We start from the raw sequence: 17,715 nt of genomic DNA, 5'->3' as shown, positions 1-17,715 counted from the left end.
ACGCGATCGCAGGCAGGCGCGTCGGGGGGTGGAATGTCGCCCCAGGGGTGCGCTTGGAGAACAGACCGAGCTGGCTGGCCACAGAAAGCGAACTATTCTCGCTGGGTCGGGACGTTCTGACAGTCTAGAATGACATTAACAGGCCGTTACAGACTGTGAATAAGATAGATGAGAGGGGCACGGAGTGTTTCACGTTGTCGTTTAATGCCACGTTGGGTCGGGGCCAGAACTTTAAAACTGTTGCGTGAAAGCCAACGCAAACGCAGTGCCTCGTTTAGACCCACCGTGTTGCAATATCTGTCCGACTGCTTGTCGGTTAAAGTAATTGAAACGTAAATACCTAAGGCCTCGTGGTCAGGGATCCAAGGGCTATCTGCACTGACTGGTCCTAATTCAACTGTTATATGGGATGTGTGTAAATGAAGCTAACCTAAAGGCTCTAAATGTGCACCTGTAAATTACTGAAGTAACCCTGACTCTTCATTTAAAAATGCAAAATGCACAGCCCGGCCGGTGATTTGACATAATTGTTGATCGTTCATAAGATCCCGTATCTCAACCTTGCTTGAATTTTTTTTTTTTTTTTTTTTTTTGCGTTTGCCTGAGCAACTCTTCCTGCCGTTCTTCCGGTGCTGTGCGCACGTACGCCTCTTGTTCTCGCGCGGGCCCATTGCTCAGCGGGGACTCTCGCGCAGCCTACAATTTCACATCATTATGAGCAGGTGCTTTGAGCTCGACAGCGGTGTGTCATTGTCAGGTTGGGAGAAAAAAATTATAAAAGCATGGCGCGAGTGTGCAGTGGTGTGGAAAAGGCGGTTTGCGGACATGCTTGTACGTGCGCGTAAGCCTTGACTGTTGTTGGGACCGAACAAACAACCTTACTGGAGTTCTAATCAAATCGATTTGTAAATAGATGCCTTGCGTAACTAGCCTGGTATTGTCATCTTAAGATCTGCGGGGTTTTTCTGCCTAAAGAGTCAAATATCTGTAGTTATGTCCTATCAAACAATACACAGTTTTTTAGACTGGACGCGTATCTCCTTTTTAAACATCGCTGCCTGAATACCTTTTGTTTTCTGCTACGTGTGGACCGGGTCTGCCGACATTTTTTATTTTTTTCCGCATAGCCAACCAAAGGAAGGCAATAATAAACGTACTTCACGGAAAGGCGCAAACAGGTTCACTGCTCTCCGTGACGCTGTTGTTTCCGTTGTGCGCGAGGGCTGTTCGAGCTCTCTCTGCCCATACGCGCCGCGCGGAGGAGCTCACAGTCTTTTCCCAAAAACAGCCTGAGCGTTAGAACCCGTTATACCCAACGGAAAATACTGTCTCTTTGTCTGCAGTCATATTATGTATTATTTTTACATTTACATAGTTAACAGTAACCACAACAACATTTTTTCGCGGTTTGTACGTGCCGGTGCAGTCGTTGATTGCGGACGCTTCCACCATTTCAGCACTGGCGCTGTCCACACTGCCAAACGCAATAGTTACGCTTGGGCGCTTTGTAAATATATCTCGTAATTTTGAGAAATATCCTCCTAACGTAAGCATGCGCTAATGTAAACGTGAACATAATTCACGTTTTTTTGTTTTTTGGGTTTTTTTTGGTGGGGGGGGGGGTCATATACGGGTGTTCTACAATTAATGGCGACCGTGCTACTTTATTAGGATTAATCCTTGGTTTTTACAACGGAATTTGATTTCATCATGCTAAAATAATACGTCGTTCTATGGCCGGTATTGGTAGTGCGTCATTCACGGGATGCCATACAAAGAACTATACAAATTGTGATATTTTACTTTATTTATAGTCCCTCTCCTCTGGCGGAATATACCATGTTAGCGTGTAATGGAGAGAGGGGGAGAGAAGGTACGTAGTGTCACAGACAGCGAGTTTCTCGAAACGGCTCGGCTCTCTTCTCTCCCCACTGTACGGAGCGTGTTTGAGCCAGCCCTGTCTGTTTAAACCGAGAGGACACCCATACCGACTTCCCAATGCAAAAAATAAAAGAGTAGCTGGAAGCAGGGGCGAGAGGAACGGAGGTGTAAATAGAAAGCGAAAGCTCTCGGTCTCTCTCCCTTTTATTAAATGAAGGAATGAATTATTGAATAAGACACATATACAGGGAACACGCCTCCGCCGGGACAACCAAACGCCGAAGCTTTTGATATTTAACTTGCTCGATGATACATGTTTATATGTGTAAATATTTGCCTGGGTTAAAACTAGATTAGGACTTGCACGTCTGATCCCACGATCGTTTAAAGGGGACTTCAGAGGACTCTGCAAACGACTGCCGCCACACACGATCGCCGCCGCCGAAACTCATCGCCGCGAAGATGGCAACTTTAACGAACGGACAGGTAGACGGCACGGTGCACGGAGCGGCCAGCACGAACGGGCTCGTGAATGGAATAAGCCACAGTCACGGTCCCGCGAGCTGCGCCACCATCCCTATGAAGGACCACGATGCCATCAAACTCTTCATCGGACAGATACCCCGCAATCTGGACGAAAAGGACCTTCGGCCACTCTTCGAGGAATTCGGGAAGATCTACGAGCTGACCGTGCTGAAAGACCGCTTCACCGGCATGCACAAAGGTAGGGTTCGCCCAAAGAGCGTCTCCCTCGCACTGTGCGGCTCCTGGCACGTCGGTGTCTCTATTTTCACGTCCCTCTCGTTACATCTCAAAATGCAGAGGACACGAGCTATGGATTTAGTGACTCTAGTTTGAATGAGTGTTATTAACCAGATTTAATTTAATTGCAGTATAACAAGTTTACGTGATAACAGAAATGATCAGAACATAAGCAGTTGTTGATTTGCTGCAAAGTTCATTTTTGCATTGCTGCGCACTGTATTTTTAGCGTATGAGAAACTCTTCTGTTCACTTTTTATTACAGTTTTAATGAGAATCCACGCACTGGGTTTTGGTATTTGTAGTGGTTTCAGGAGAGCATGCAAACCGAAAAGTGTGGCTGGATGGTAAACGACAGATGTCGATTTTTCCCTTGGCCGAGTTTTCGGCAGGCATGGTCCAGGACATGTCTTGGTTCCTGCACTCTGTTGCTCGTCATATAAAAATTTTTTTCCATGAAGCCTACTTCGAGGGAGGGTGGCTAAGCGCGCGTGCGCGTGTGCGGTCGTGCGTGTGTGTGTGTGTGTGCGTGTGTGTGTGTGTGTGTGTGCGTGTGTGCATGTGTATGCGTGCGTGCGTGAGTGCGTGCGTGTGTGTGTGCGTGTGCGTGTGCGTGTGTATGTGCTTGCCTGCACGAGAGTGCGTGCTGATTTGAGGTCCACACATCATGGGAAAAGGTCGTCACAATGTTTAGCATAACTGTGAGTGATTCAGTATTTGACATTTTCAGTTTCTGAGAATTCTGACAGAGCACAATAGCCTTTTTATATTTTAACAAGTTCAGAATTATTACTTCTTACATGTGTGCTTTTGTCTGATGCAGAATATTTCAGATGCAAATTATTTTAAGTTCTTTGTTGAGCCACATTCATTCCAAATATCAGGCATAGATGACAACGCACTAGGCTGTAAGTGAATTATAAGCGGGGATGACATCGCTCATGAAGGCCGTTTATTAGCCTATTAATTGAAGTTGTTCCTCTAATAAAACTGCTCCAAAAATTTATTCTTACATTCGTTCCTCGTTTTCATACTGTCAATTAATCATAATGAGTTATCTTCTAGCGCACTAGTTGATCTCTAGCTTTAGCGCTATAACACTGCTGGCTCGTTTGTGAAGAGCGCTGTTTATTTGCCGGCGCAGGATACCTGTGGTGTAATCAGGAAGCTCGAATCCTGAAACCTTCTGCCACGAGCGTGCACGAGGTCTCCCGGGGGCACCATCCCTAGGGCGTCATTATTTCACAGTCTTGTCTAATTGATCCGGTATACCCGGGGGGCATTGTTTGACTTGGGGGTCATGTTAGCAGCTAATACAGCTATCTATGCAGGAAGGCGTGCATCCAGGAGGGGAAATCTCCCGAACCTTAAACAAAGAGACGTTTCGTACGTGCTGGGTAATGATAATATTAGACATGAAGCGGCAGAAAGCACGGCTACGAGCGGGGATGGCGCTTTAGGGAGCTTATCTTTTATTAATAGCGCAGCTGTAGTAGTGACTCCCCGTCCGGTGGTTAATCACGTTGCCCCTGAACTATAGGCAGCCTACGCGGACCGCTCCTAGGAACTGTCTTCTTCCTCGGATATATGGCCACCCCCTCCCCTCCTCCTCCTCCTGGGCAAGGCCTGCCTTCATTAGCCAGACCTGGTGCCACGACCGCTCCCATATTTTAGCCGCTGTGAAGCCCTGGCTCCCTCCCCATCCCTCGCACTCCACTCCTGCAGCCCCTGGCTCCTGCCTGCCAACTCCATGCCTCGCCTTCCCTCCAGAACCTGCTCTGCTCTCAGTGCACCGCTGGGCCAAACCCGTGTCGCAAGTTGTTTCGTCACCTGTTGGCATTCAGAACGTACGCATAAATGCCTCTCAGTCACAAGCCCCCCCCCCCCCTCCCTGGTGTTGTCGTTCTCCAGCCTGACATGCGGTTCCTCTTTGTTTTGGGAGTCTGTCTTTGTGCTGCTGTCCATTACTATAGGCACCTCACTCCTCTAGAGCTGCTCCATCTTCTTGGCCTGCCTCCACCCTCCACACTGCTCTTCCTTTTGCAACGTGTTGTCTCCTCCAGTCTCTCCGTCTCTCACGCGCCTCCTCTCCCTTCGCTCCCGTCTATATCGCGCTCCTCCCCCACCACCCGTCCGCGGGCTCGAAGGGAGTCTTTCATCCATTTGTCATGCACACACACACACACACACACCCATGTGCACGCATCCACAAAGGAACGTATCTCTCTAGATTCTGTGTTCACATTCTGAGGTGAGCACAAGTCTTGGACAGGGGCTTCTGGCTCCTTGAGCAGAGCAGCAAACAGCGGTCAGATAACAGAAATGGCCAGACCTCAAATACATGCATTCACTCCCTAAACGGCAAATATTAGCGCCTCGGAAATGTCTGCTCCTCGTAGGAGATGATTGTTTTGGAGTCGAGCGTTTGCAGAACCGAGCGAGGCAGCGCCGCGGCACGGGGGTGCCATGTCAGGTGAACGGTTCAGAAAATGCTGCGTGACACACAAAAACAATCAAAGGCGATATATGTCGCTGTTTTAGTTTTAAGCAAATGTCGCTACTGAAAATCGCAGAATGCTACAAGAGCAAATGTGTGGTACCGTGCAGTAAGCATGAAGCGGCCATTGATGTGAACAGGCGCACTTGAAGCAGCGCTGTGGTGTGGGTGGAGAGGGACCATGTTTGATGCCATAATGAAACATGTAGGAGGGGAAGATTTCGCACCCCACTGCTGCATCCACACGCTCTATTTTTGATGGTTGTTATGCTTGTGCATATGGTCTATTTTCGTATATGGGCTTGATGGGTACACAGGGATTGAAGGCACGTATTTGATTTTGCCATGCAGAATATCTATAGCGCGCCATATCTTAAATGTCAGTGGCAGCTATAAACGGTATCCTCATGCCGGGGTGTGATGCAACCAGGGGTTCTACTGTGTACATCAGTTATCCAGTTATTAGGCCTCTGTATCAGGGGAGAAGGGCCAGAATGTGTGAGGGGGAGGGGAGCTGGCCTGGATTTAGGGACTGAAGTGGGGACCAGTAGAAAGGGGGAGAATGCACTGCATGAGAAGTTCAGTACCTTGGAGAGCTCCGATTTGGAAAGGAAAAGAAAGAGGAACGTCGAAGTGGCCGGGTTTAGGGGGACGTGAAAAGCGGGAAGGCTGGGGAGGGGCGGAGACGATTAATTGGTGGAGAACAGCAGCTCGGCTAAGAAAGGAAGGGAGACAGGAGAGAGGAGGGACAGGGGAAGGCTACAGGCATGGTCCTGATAGGGCTGGAAGGTATGCAAAAAAGAGCATCTCCGGAGCAGCCCCATCTCAGCAAGAGCAAACGCCGTGGAGAGATGCAGAGAGAGCCAGCCGCCCGAGTAGATCCCGGTTCGAAGGTGGGCGGCACCTGCGCTATCCAGCAATTTTATTCGGTGCTTTAGCGTGACTCAGCAGAGCTAATAGGGTCCATTTGTACCGCAGCTGCAACGAGCATGGCAAGGAGGAGGAGGAGTCCACCGTAGCGGGCTTGGTGGCCCAGGTGGTGCAGGCGGGGCCGAGGCAGCGTGGAGAGAGTCCGAGAGCCCCGGCCCGCCTCACGTTCAGCTAAGCTCGCTCCCCTGCATCGGCCGGAGTTTCCGCCCCCGGTGTCTCGGAACAGCCGAGCAGCGGCACGCAGGCTGAGCAACGCGCACGCCATATGCTTGGTCTCTTTGATGAACACCTGAGGCCTACGGATAGTCAGGGACCAAACAAGCAAACGGCTGAAAAATGCAACAGAGAGAATGTTTTAGGGTGATCCGATGCATTATTAAGGCGGTGTATTACAGGGCAGAATTCTGCCAGATTAGCCCGTGTTTCTCTGCCGCAAAAATATTCGTTAGGGACAGGATTTTTCACAGAGGCAGTTGGTTGTCCTTGTTCGAGAGAGAGGGAGAGAGGCTTGGCTGTTTTTCTCCTGCGGCTTGGTGTTAATTCAGCTCGCGTTCATGGCCATGCGATTTCACTGCTCTTGCATCATCCGCGCACACAGCGTTTCTCTTTTTTTTTTCCTCCCTCCCTGGGTTCGGATCTGTGGCTGTTCCTAGCCCTCCCGCCCAGCCCGGCGCGTGAATCTGCGAATCCTCTCGCGCCTCCCTCAGCCCTGCTGCTGGGAACACAACGCCAGTCTCCGCGTCCCCCTCCGTTTCCGCGACGGCATCTTGTGATCAATGCCAAGTGTTTTGTTTACACAGGAGGCAACATGTGTCGCGGCGGAGGTCGTGCCTGACCACGCTGCTTCCTCCCACCTGCCTCTCGTTATGAAGTATGATAAGTGGGACCCCATAACACGTATGCAAATACGCAGCCGTGAGCTGCAGGACACCCGCTAACACGTACGTGAAAACGCAGGTGAGAAGCAAGCCCTTTTTCAGCCAGACAACGGGGAAGAAGGCGGACAAGATATTGTCCGTTATTATTGGGAGGATTGTCACAGGGGTGGGCCATCAGGCCCAGGGATAGTACCTCACCCTGAGTGATTACTAGACAACGGCAGGAGCAAGAAGTGTGCGGAGGAGTCTGGAGTCGAGGAGACGAGGGAGGCATCCGTTTCTGGCCACGGCATCAGTACGAGTTCGCAGGAAATGCTGGGATGGAAGCAGTGCTAACCTGCTCGTGACCCTTATTAAAGAGTGTGACCCCAGAGCGGAGCCTGAACTGGGTCAGGACAAAACCATTCCCTCTTAACTCAAGGCGCTGACCTGGAAGTGCTTTATAAAGTCATTCCCAGCTTTGTGCTGGATGGATCGCATGCAGGGGCGTTGACGTGCAATGTTTAATCCGACACCTCCTGATATCTGCTAAAGCCCTTTCAGAAAATAGCTATCACTCTCTGTCAAATAAGTATGTCATATCAGAGCATGAAGACATAATACTGCAAGTGACTTATAAAAGAGCAGGGCCCCCCAAAAAAAAAAAAAAATGAAGAGGAAGTGATGTCACGTTTGTACCACCACAACATGCAGGCACTTTTATCAGCCTATGTCAGATTTTCTCTAAAACTCCAAAAGTATGCAAATGCGCTGCAGTGCAGAAATCCACACCGCTCCTGCAGGGATTCCTAAAACCCTTTCGCTGAAAGATTTATGTTTCACTCAGCAACCATGTTGTGTTCTCATATATTAAGAATTGAGGGGGGAATCCAGAGAGCAGAGGCAGACGAAGCCGGCCACGGCTTTCGAAGGGTTAGCGTTCATGGCTCGGAGAGAGATAACTGAATTCCTGCCTCTCCTCGTCTCCTTCCTGACCACAGAACGCACCATTTTGATTCAAATGTCTGCTAGGTCGGCCGTGTTGTGACAAGGGATCTTTAGAGAAATAAATACGTTGTGTTTTCAGAGAGGTTGCATCATCAAAGTATTATTGTTCTGCGTGTTAAATATTTAAGTGGCTAGGGTGTGGGATGTGCCCTGCTGTGTGTGAAGTGAGCTGTCAGTGTGCATACAGTACTGAGAGAACTCTGTCCATCAGCCAGACCTGGCTTGGTTTCAAATACCTATTTGGACAGCATACAGGTTTTTTTGTGTAACTGAGTACAATGTGCCAACTAATACAAAATTCACCGATTTAGGCAAGAGACTTTGATCCTGCCCTAAAGCTATCGAACGTGTTCTGTAATTTGTGTTGATTCGTGGGTTTGACAGACTGCTCTCACGCAACACACATGTTTAGGAATGGGATGCTTGTGTGTTAAACACACAGAGTGCCTGGAACATAAAAAACATCACATTTTTTCATCACTTTCATTTACTGAAATATGGTCATGACATTCTGACTTTTTAAGGACTTTTTAAGGACTATTTTAAGACCAAATTAAGAATAATTTTATAAGTAATTTTCAGCTACAAAATTGTCTGTGCATTAAAAATTGGTCATCTTTGTTTACAATGTCACAAAACACGCCCCCTATCATTTTTTTGTTGTTTTATAAATGCTTGGCAAAATGTTTACTGTTTGGTCACCTGACCATATGGTTAAAGAAGTTAGAAGAAAACAAAGCGAAGTTAGCAGTGCAAGCATGGAGATGTTGAGTAAGAGCTAGATAACAAGACTTGGGCCAAGACTCTCGGGCATCATTTTATGACGCCCTAAGACATGAGAAAAATGTTGACAGCTCGACCACCCTCTGATGATTTGTGTGTTTTGACAATGTTTTTCACAATGTTTTTGAAAAGATGTTTATCTTTTTCACTGTGAGAACTGACTTACAGCAAACACCATTTGAATCACTCTTTAGTAGATGGCAGGGAAAATGCTCAGTAGATTGGTAGCAGGAGAGGTTCGCAGAGTAGAGACTTCAGAGCCGTGTTGAAGATAACCAGTATTGTGGGGCTTTTATTGTTCAAGGGTGGTCAGCTAACAGAACCCGCAGGTCTTTGTTCCTAGTTTTTTGTACTACGGTCGAACACACGCACACAGCCATGCATGAAAACACGACATGACGCGAAGTAATGCAGAAATGAGAAGGAGGAGTGCTCACACACCAGATGCGTGCAGTTGAAGGAGTCCGTGTTTGTTACCTCAGTGCACGTCGGATTTACACCAGTGCTGAGTAGCTCTATGAGTGGCCACCTCCTGTACCAGGTCAGAGAGAGGGTGTGCCCAGTCTGTGGTGTTCACTGCAGCTGCTCACAGGCTCACAGTGGACGTGTGCCGTTCCTTATAACAGGATAACAGGTTCACTGTGGACGTGTGCCGTTCCTTATACAAATCCACTGTGCACGTGTGCCTTCCCCCATACAGGCCCACTGTGCACGTGTGCCTTTCCTCACACAGGCCCACTGTGGCTTTCCTCACAAAAACAACAGTGTGAATATATAATGTTGCAGTTTTTTCGGAGGGTGCAGTTTTTTCTGTGGTTTGTTCAGGCAGTTCATTTGTCTGTTGAATGCAGTTTAGGGTTTTACTACTGTAATTCACAATTTCTTTGTTGCCATTTAAATACAGATTTTTTACATTTTTTTATTTTTTTTAATTGTGAGTATCTGCATCAGTCAGGATCAGTAAGATCAGTTCAGTGTGCTTTTTCTTCTTTCCCCCAGTCTACTATTTGGACATGCAACAGTGTACAGTGTGTGTGTGTGACACTGGAACAAGGCATGTCTCTGTGGTGCTTGCATATGGTAGTGTGGCATTGTGCTTCTTTGGGTTTCTGCAGTGTGTAATGTGTAGGGGCTGATAGTTTCCATCCATCCAGGCAGCCTGTGGGAGAGACCAGGAGGAGCTGGCCAGGGTCTTTTAGCTCATCAGATGCATGGAGCAGACAGAGGAAACAGATCATATCAGCTCACTGCCAGACAATGTGTGTGAGCACGTGTGTGTGTGTGTGTGTGCACGTGTGTGCGTGTGTGTGCGCGCGCGTGTGTGTGTGTGTGTGTGTGTGTGTGTGTGTGTGTGTGTGTGTGTGTGTGCACGTGTGTGTCTGTGTGTGTGTGTGTGTGTGTGTGTGTGTGTGTGTGTGTGTGTGTGCGCGTGTGCGCGTGTGCGTGTGTGTGTGCGTGTGTGTGTGTGTGTGCATGCTCTGTTACACTCTTTCAACTGGCACCAAATATCCTCAGTAGGATGAACATGAAAATACTGATGTTGTGAGGACATTTTGCTGATTCTCATGAGGTAAAATGCCTTTCTGCACAAATAAATGATTAGGGTTACACCGAGGGGTAGGCAGAGCTTAGCTGCGTTTAGCTACACTAATACACAGCTCTGTGGAAAACACTGTGGAAAACGTTAATCATATGAGGAAAAAGACAGAGAGTGTGTGTGTGTGTGTGTGTGTGTGTGTGTGTGTGTGTGTGTGTGTGTGTGTGTGTGTGTGTGTCTTCATGACATTTATATTTATAAACCACAAGCCAGATGAGGAATTTGTAGCTTAGAGTACATTTACATACACACTGACTTGCATGACTCTGAAACAGTCAACTATTATGAGATTATAATTAGCTTGATGTCTATTGAAACAGTGCATTTGTTATTCATAGGGGACTAAGGTTTTTAATGGAAGCATTGTCATCAAATAAATCCTCATTAGCGATTTTCTTCACTTACTGCAGAATGTAAATAGGATTTTAATGTTGGAATATTTATTGGATTGAAAGATTTTGGAGTTAAGCAAACCAGCGATCAACCCAGGGCACTAGCTGGCATAACTCACCAACAGCACTAGTGCCAGAATGTAGTCTCCTACCCTTCCAACGCCAGGCTCTGATTAAAGTAAGCCAGCCCTAAAACTGCAAGCTTGCTGTTTCAAGGTGAAATCCGTTATCGTGCGTCTTTCTCACGCGTTACTCGATGACCATGTAATAAAACCAAAATGCAGAGGCCTGTTGGTAAGGTCAGACTTGCTTTTAATTTTGCTAATATTCTAATCCTAAAACCCATAATGCAGCTAGAGACTCATTCGGAGTCAATTTGGCCTCTCTCCCCTCTCTATGGCCGCGTTAGGATTTTTTTAATCTCATAGCATAGATTAACAGTGCAACGAGATGAATTGTAAACAGGAGGTGGTCTGGAAGCACACGAAAGGGGAAGAACAGGTTTGGACTAAGTCATAAGCAAGTTCTGGAGAAGAGACATGATGAAGACCATATGAAATCTTGATAGGTCCAACGTGGAGGAACCTCAAAAGGATGTTTAGGTGGAGATTTGTGAAGGTAGCAGAATGTCTTCACACTCTGTGCTGAGAGGAGCCATAATAGTCTGAACTGTGAAGGGTTTTCAGCTGGAGCTGTTTTTCTGTTTGTTTGTGTGTTTGTTTTTGCTGGATTGTGTCCTGATGTGCTGAGACTGACAGAAGTCTCTGGCTCAACAAGAAGTGCAACATATCATTTGCTAACCTATATTTGCATGTTAGGATTTAGGTTTTGAAGAGAGCGATGAAGACAGAGAGAGAGAGCGAGAGAGAGAGAGAGAGAGAGAGAGAGAGAGAGAGAGAGAGAGCGCAGGGGGAGTCCCAGAGACAGATGTCACCCTCCCTGCAGATTGATAACATTTGGCTGGTTTCCACCTCAGGCTCTGACCCTTCTGTCCTCTGCAGTAATTTATAGGTGACGTTTTTAAAGATTTAAGCACTATTCTGTGGCCATCGAGGCCTCAGTCTCAGAATGACCTTCCGGTGCAGGGCCAGGAATAGGCTTGGGCAAAATGAGTCCACCTGCATCTGTGCCGACTACTCTGGAGCAGGGAGATAGCTGTGTGTGTGTGTGTGTGTGTGTGTGTGTGTGTGTGTGTGTGTGTGTGTGTGTGCGTGTGTGTGCGTGTGTGTGTGGGTAGTTTTGTGTGTGTGTGCATGTGTGTTTCTTTAAGCTGCATGGGGATGTCTGATTAATTAACAGTTGATTAATTAACATGGTGTTTGTTTAAGGGATATGGGCCTATTTAAAGGTCTCTCTCTCTCTCTCTATGTGTGAAATTCCAGGCACTAGCGTGTCACAGAGAAAATTGTAGTTAAAAACAGAAAGGGGGACATACCCCAAAATCTGAAACAATGGAGAGACAGACAAAGCAAAGCACCGAAGAGAGGGGAGGAATGTAGCTACTCCATGGCCAGTGGACTCAGCTGGGCTGGCCCTAACTGGTTTGTGGTGTTGTTTGTGTGTGTGTGTGTGTGTGTGTGTGTGTGTGTGTGTGTGTGTGTGTGTGCCCTCATGTCTGAAGCGGCAGGGCATGATCAAGAGGGAGCTTCTGCAGCACATTATCACTCATTTGCAATTTAATGGCCTCTGAGATCGCATGCTAACCCCAGCAGCCTGTCCCCGGCATGCCAGGGCCTATTAGCACAGGTTTTTAATCACAGCGCTGGGTCTCAGACCAGCGCCCTCCTGGGCAACCCCATCCCACCGGCCCAGCCACAGCAAGGCAGTGCATTCCATTCAGCCAGGCTTGGAGGGTGGGAAATCACCGGTGCACCGGGCCTCACTGAGTCCTAATAAAGGTGGTGTCCAGTCCTGCGTGGAAATCACAGGTCTGAGCATATTCGCACATCCTGTTTAAATGGACTGTAGGTCAAGGGGTGCGGTGGGGCTGATGTGGTGAACTCTGGGAGCCTGAAGCTCTGCTGATGTTAGGCTGCAACGAACTATTCCAATGTTAGCCTGATAATCTCCTGATGTTAGCCTGATAATCTCCTGATGTTAGCCTGCAGTTCTCCTGATGTTAGCCTGATAATCTCCTGATGGTAGCCTGATATTCTCCTGATGTTAGCCTGATAATCTCCTGATGTTAGCCTGCAGTTCTCCTGATGTTAGCCTGATAATCTCCTGATGTTAGCCTGCAGTTCTCCTGATGTTAGCCTGCAGTTCTCCTGATGTTAGTCTGAAACTCTCCTGATGTTAGAAAGATAATCTCCTGGTGTTAGCCTAAAACTCTTCTGATATTATCCTGGAATTCTTCTGATGTTATCCTGAAACTCTGTTAATGTTAGCCTGAACTTCTTCTGATGTTAGCCTGAAGCTCTGCTGATGTTAGCTGGCTGAACAAAAGCTACATATGGTAGTGCCAGTTTGTTTATGAGTGAAGACTGAAGGCTGTGGATACTTATCCTCAGATTATAGTCTGTCAGTGATTTGTTTGACATTAAACTGTAGATTTGTTGTCCTATTTACAGGGAGAGATGAGACAGAAGAGAGAAAGAGAGAGGGAGAGAAGGCAGAGGGAGAAAGCATCTTAAACACAAGCTGGTCTGCCAAAGGGATAGATATTAACAATTACAAGGAGTGTGAAAATACTCTCCGGCAAGAGGCTGCACAGGCTAAGCAGTTTAGCACTGCACTCTTTTATGGGACATAAACGTGAGTATCAGCACGCAGCAGCTACAAGGGCCCCCTCTTAGCCTGTGTGTGTGTGTGTGTGTGTGTGTGTGTGTGTGTGTGTGTGTGTGTGTGTGTGTGTGTGTGTGTGTGTGTGTGTGTGTGTGTGTGTGATAGACATTGTGTTTTTGCATGTGCATGCACATGCATGCATGTTACACCAGCCCTAATGCTGTACGTCTCCTGTAGAGAGGCTGATGTCCTCTCTGGTGTGTGTTGATCTCTCCAGCATTAGGTACAAATACACACACACTCTCTCTCCCTCTCTCTCTCTCTCTCTCTCTCTCTCTCTCAAACACACACACACACACACATACACACACACACTCACACAACAGAGAGGATTGTAAGTGTATGTTGGCTGTTTACAAATCCTATTATGTCTGTTTCGTGTGTCCTTGGAGTTGATCGCTGGTCCATGTTAGCTTTAGCAAACGTCTTAATTGCGTTAAATGGGGGGAAAGCTGGCAGATTAGAAGCCATTAATGCTTGTTTCGTGAGTGAGCATATTCCCGGGATGATGCTTTTGTTCGCTTGGCAGGGAAGAATTGGGAGAGAGAGAGAGAGAGAGAGAGAGAGAGAGAGAGAGAGAGAGAGAGAGAGAGAGAGAGAGAGAGAGAGAGAGAGAGAGAGAGAGAGAGAGAGAGAGAGAGAGAGAGAGAGAGAGAGAGAGAGCTGCCGTCACCTTGAAACTCAAAAGCAAAGGAGAAACAGGTCATTGTGTCTCCACTGAAAAGCAGTACACCATACTCACTCCATCTCTCCCTCTCTCTCTCTCCCTTCTCCACCTCTTCTATCGCTCCTCACCCATCCGCTCTCCCTCCGTTCTCTACCCCCTTTTAAAACCATTTTTTCTCTCTCATAGCTTTTTCTTTTCCCGCCCATATTTCTCTCTCTCTCCCTCTCTCCCTCTCTCTCTCTCTCTCTCTCTCTCTCTCTCCTTCTCTCTCTCCTCCTCACCCTCTGTCTGAACAGCAGACAAGCCCACTCGGGGTGAGTTTAGAGGACTCTCCATCTGTGTATAAATAGCTTAGGATGAATTATTGAGGGACCCTTGGTTGCTAATAACCCCACAGGACCCATCCCACAATGACACGAAAGACGAAGGGAAAACAATTAGGTGGGATTTCTCCTGAGGAGGACTGCACTGGAGGGAGGAATGGAGGGATGGGGGGGGGTCGGAAGTAGGAGACGACTACAGAAGACCCCTCGCGGCAACCTCGTCTTGGCTAATAAAGCCAATTAGGCCCACGGAATCAATGGGCCCTAGAGCAGAAGCCTAATGAGTCATGTCTCCACTCCGAACATCCCGTCCCTTCCTGGCCAGCCTTCCCGAAGGACAGGAGGACGGAGATGGGGACAGTAGTGAGGAGAGCAGCAGAATATTAAGGAGCTGTTTGTGTCCACGATGGCTTGGGGGGGGGGAGGGACGCCAAGGCTGGGCCAGGAGGTGCAGACAGACAGGTGGGTCACCCTGTCACAGACTCAATTACCTCCAGCAGGCCGGTGTTTCCCCTACCGCCCTGTGCCCGCGTCCCGTCCCCGAGAGCTGGCGCTGGGCTGGACCAGGTGCCTGTGGCCACTGTCCACCCTGTTGTCAGGGAGATGGCTGTTGTTCCCATAGCTTTGCATGATGTGGTGGCGCTTTGACTGCACTACATATTTTGGTGATGAGTGTGTATACTGACATATATTACTGTTCTTAACCTTTTGCTCACTTCTGCTGAAGGTACACCTTACAAAATCCCCCCAGAAAACGGCCCTGTTTCCCTCTGACCCAGACACACGAGCGCGCAGACGCGCACATTCATACACATTCTTTTTTGCCCTGACAGTGCTACGGGTATACTTGGTACACCCAAGACATTTCTTGGCCTCGATTATTGTAACCTTCAGTGATTGTATTTCAGTGCTTGGCAGACCCTTTTATCCTCGGTACTTCTGCTTGGCTTCCATTTCACCCTACAAAGCTGGCTGCTAATTGAATGCCTACTTATGAGTACCAGGCTGTTCTCCTTACCATTGTCTGTCCAGAAGGTGACATACTGTAGCTTTAATTCAAAAGGCGCATTGAATTAAGGACACAGTGTTCATGTGAGGGTACGTGCGCGTGCGCGCGTGTGTGTGCGTGTTTGTGTGTGTGTGTGTGTGTGTGTGTGTGTGTGTGTGTGTGTGTGCGGTAGTGGAGCATTAGCAACAGATAGAGGCTGTTCTTTTGCTTTGTTAACATGTATTCTGTATTAACATGTGAGGTCATTAACAAAAGCCTTTGAAGTGTGTGCCTTTGTGTATGCCAGCATGTGAGCATGTAGTCGTCCGCCAGTGTGTGCGGACGAGCAACAGCAACCGATAAGACTCACCAGTGAGCATGTTTGCAATTCTTTTGAAAGTGTGACCGTTACCATGTCAGGACTCACAAATGTGTCTTTGTCCACATGTGCGTGTGTGTGTTCACGTGCACATTTACACGTTCTCTTCTGGTTCTCGGGGAGTTGGGGGTTGGAGGGGAACAGGGCGGTAATGATGCATTTTCTACTCCATTGACTCAGTGACACTGCTCCGCAGTAAATCCTTCACATGCAACACATTAGAGCCAGGCCTTTTCCTCCTTGGGCAATCGATTAGTGGGACTTACAGCCTGCGTGCACAGCTCCTCCTGCAAACGGCACATGTTATCCAGAAAGCAGGGTGGAGGAAGAGGAGGTACACCCCCGAGTCCCATTCTCGGGTTCCTCGTCCATCCGCAGCGCGTGGGAGGGAGGCGTCCCGGAATATGCATCTACCATCTCTCACTAATATTCAGCCACACTTCCATTCCATTCCACTAGAATAATATCACTCAAGGAGAGGACTCATTAGTCCCAGAAATAGCTCCTGAATATTTAAGGCTTATTTTATTAGATCTAAAAAAAAAAATGAAAAAAAAAAAAATGTAAAGAATGGAAAAACGAGTGAAAAAAGCCTGATGTGGTCTCAGTTCAGTAATTGAAGATTTCTTTGCACCCCTACACCTCTCCCTTGTTCTCTCTCTCTCTAACACTCTTTCTCTCTTTCTCTTTCTCTCTTGGTTTTCCTATTTTCTCTCTCACAAATTGCTCTCTGAGCTCATATTGCACTCTTCAAAGTGCATTTTTATTTAATCAGGGGTTTACTGCTTCCAATTAAATATATGAAGGAGACGTGCATGCGAGGGCCACGCAAAAATATTCCCGAAGACCTTGAATAGTCAGACCTTGGAGGAGAGTGGATTTACGCTAGCAGGGAGTCAGGATGGAGCTAGCAGGGAGAGGAGAGTAGCAATGTTTGCATTCAGCCTCCATTAGAAGTCAAGATTTGGCACAACCACATTCATACCCACCTCAGCCCAGCAAACGTCAGAGCCAAAGCTGTTGAATTTCGCAGGACAAGGCAGAACAGTTAGAGTTCGCCACTCACTGTGCTTGTCCTGTTGCGCAGGTACAGGTGCCGGGTGGATGTCTGTGGCAGACCGCTGCTTCCAAACTTTAAGCTGCCTTCAGGCACGTTGTGTCTTGTAAATTACAGAACCTCTCTAACAGAAGGTGTTTTTTTAAGGTTTCTTGTACAGATTATAATCTGCAGTTTTATCAGTGTTGCCAGGTGAACTCAGTAACTTCAGAGGAAAAGAGTTTATCATTTATGAACTGTCATTCAGTCTCAGGGAATTGACTGGGGATTTGCTACCCTTCCGTGTAGACTCTTCTTTTGAGCCCTGCACTCGGAGGCAGATTTGAAGTGGCACATTCACTGAATGCCCAGCTCAGACCGTTGGCCTTCTGTTAGTGTTTTGAAGCTAATAAAGTCTTCATCAGCTTAATTTATGGAAACTTTGTAAGTTGCAGACTTTCATTTGGAGTTGGAGTGAAATGCTTAAAATCTCTTTGGTGAAGTTGTCAAAAGACTTTCACTTACCTTTAAGGATATTAGAAGTTAAATAAAACCATGGCATGCCTAAGACAAGATCATAGCAATCTAATAATATATTGATGTTTTAAATAAGAATTTGAATGTGTATGTATTTGTTCATATGTACAAACATCTTTCTCTCTATCTTTCTTTCTCTTATTCAGGTAGACCTTGTTGTTTCTGTGCAGGTGTGTGTGTGTGTGTGTCCCTTAAGGGTGTCTGCAGCAGGTGAGATAAGAAAGGAGTGTAGGACACTAGGGGATAGTGTTCACAGAAGCCAAGTGATCTTATCTCTCTCTCTCTCTCTCTCTC

General features: G+C 47.4%; 1 protein-coding gene across 12 annotated transcripts in view; it reads left to right on the top strand.

The window, feature by feature from the left end:
* The first annotated feature begins 1,778 nt into the window (after positions 1-1,778).
* Positions 1,779-17,715, top strand: part of celf4 (CUGBP, Elav-like family member 4) — a 76,008-nt gene continuing 60,071 nt past the window's right edge. For 6 of the 12 annotated variants that reach the window (XM_027003684.3, XM_027003682.3, XM_027003683.3 and 3 more), the window contains exon 1: positions 1,780-2,605. In XM_027003684.3, coding sequence (XP_026859485.1) covers positions 2,344-2,605 — 262 coding nt within the window. In that variant the 5' untranslated portion in view covers positions 1,780-2,343. Of the gene's footprint in view, positions 2,606-17,715 lie in introns of all 12 variants that reach the window. The other 6 variants (XM_081718579.1, XM_027003685.3, XM_027003679.3 and 3 more) reach the window with 2 other exon arrangements.

This window comes from Electrophorus electricus, chromosome 8 (assembly GCF_041902795.1).
Source record: "Electrophorus electricus isolate QZ-2024a chromosome 8, ASM4190279v1, whole genome shotgun sequence".
NCBI classification, from domain to species: domain Eukaryota; kingdom Metazoa; phylum Chordata; class Actinopteri; order Gymnotiformes; family Gymnotidae; genus Electrophorus; species Electrophorus electricus.
The sequence above is the reverse complement of the archived record's forward strand: the minus strand, read 5'-3'. Positions and strand labels throughout refer to the sequence as shown.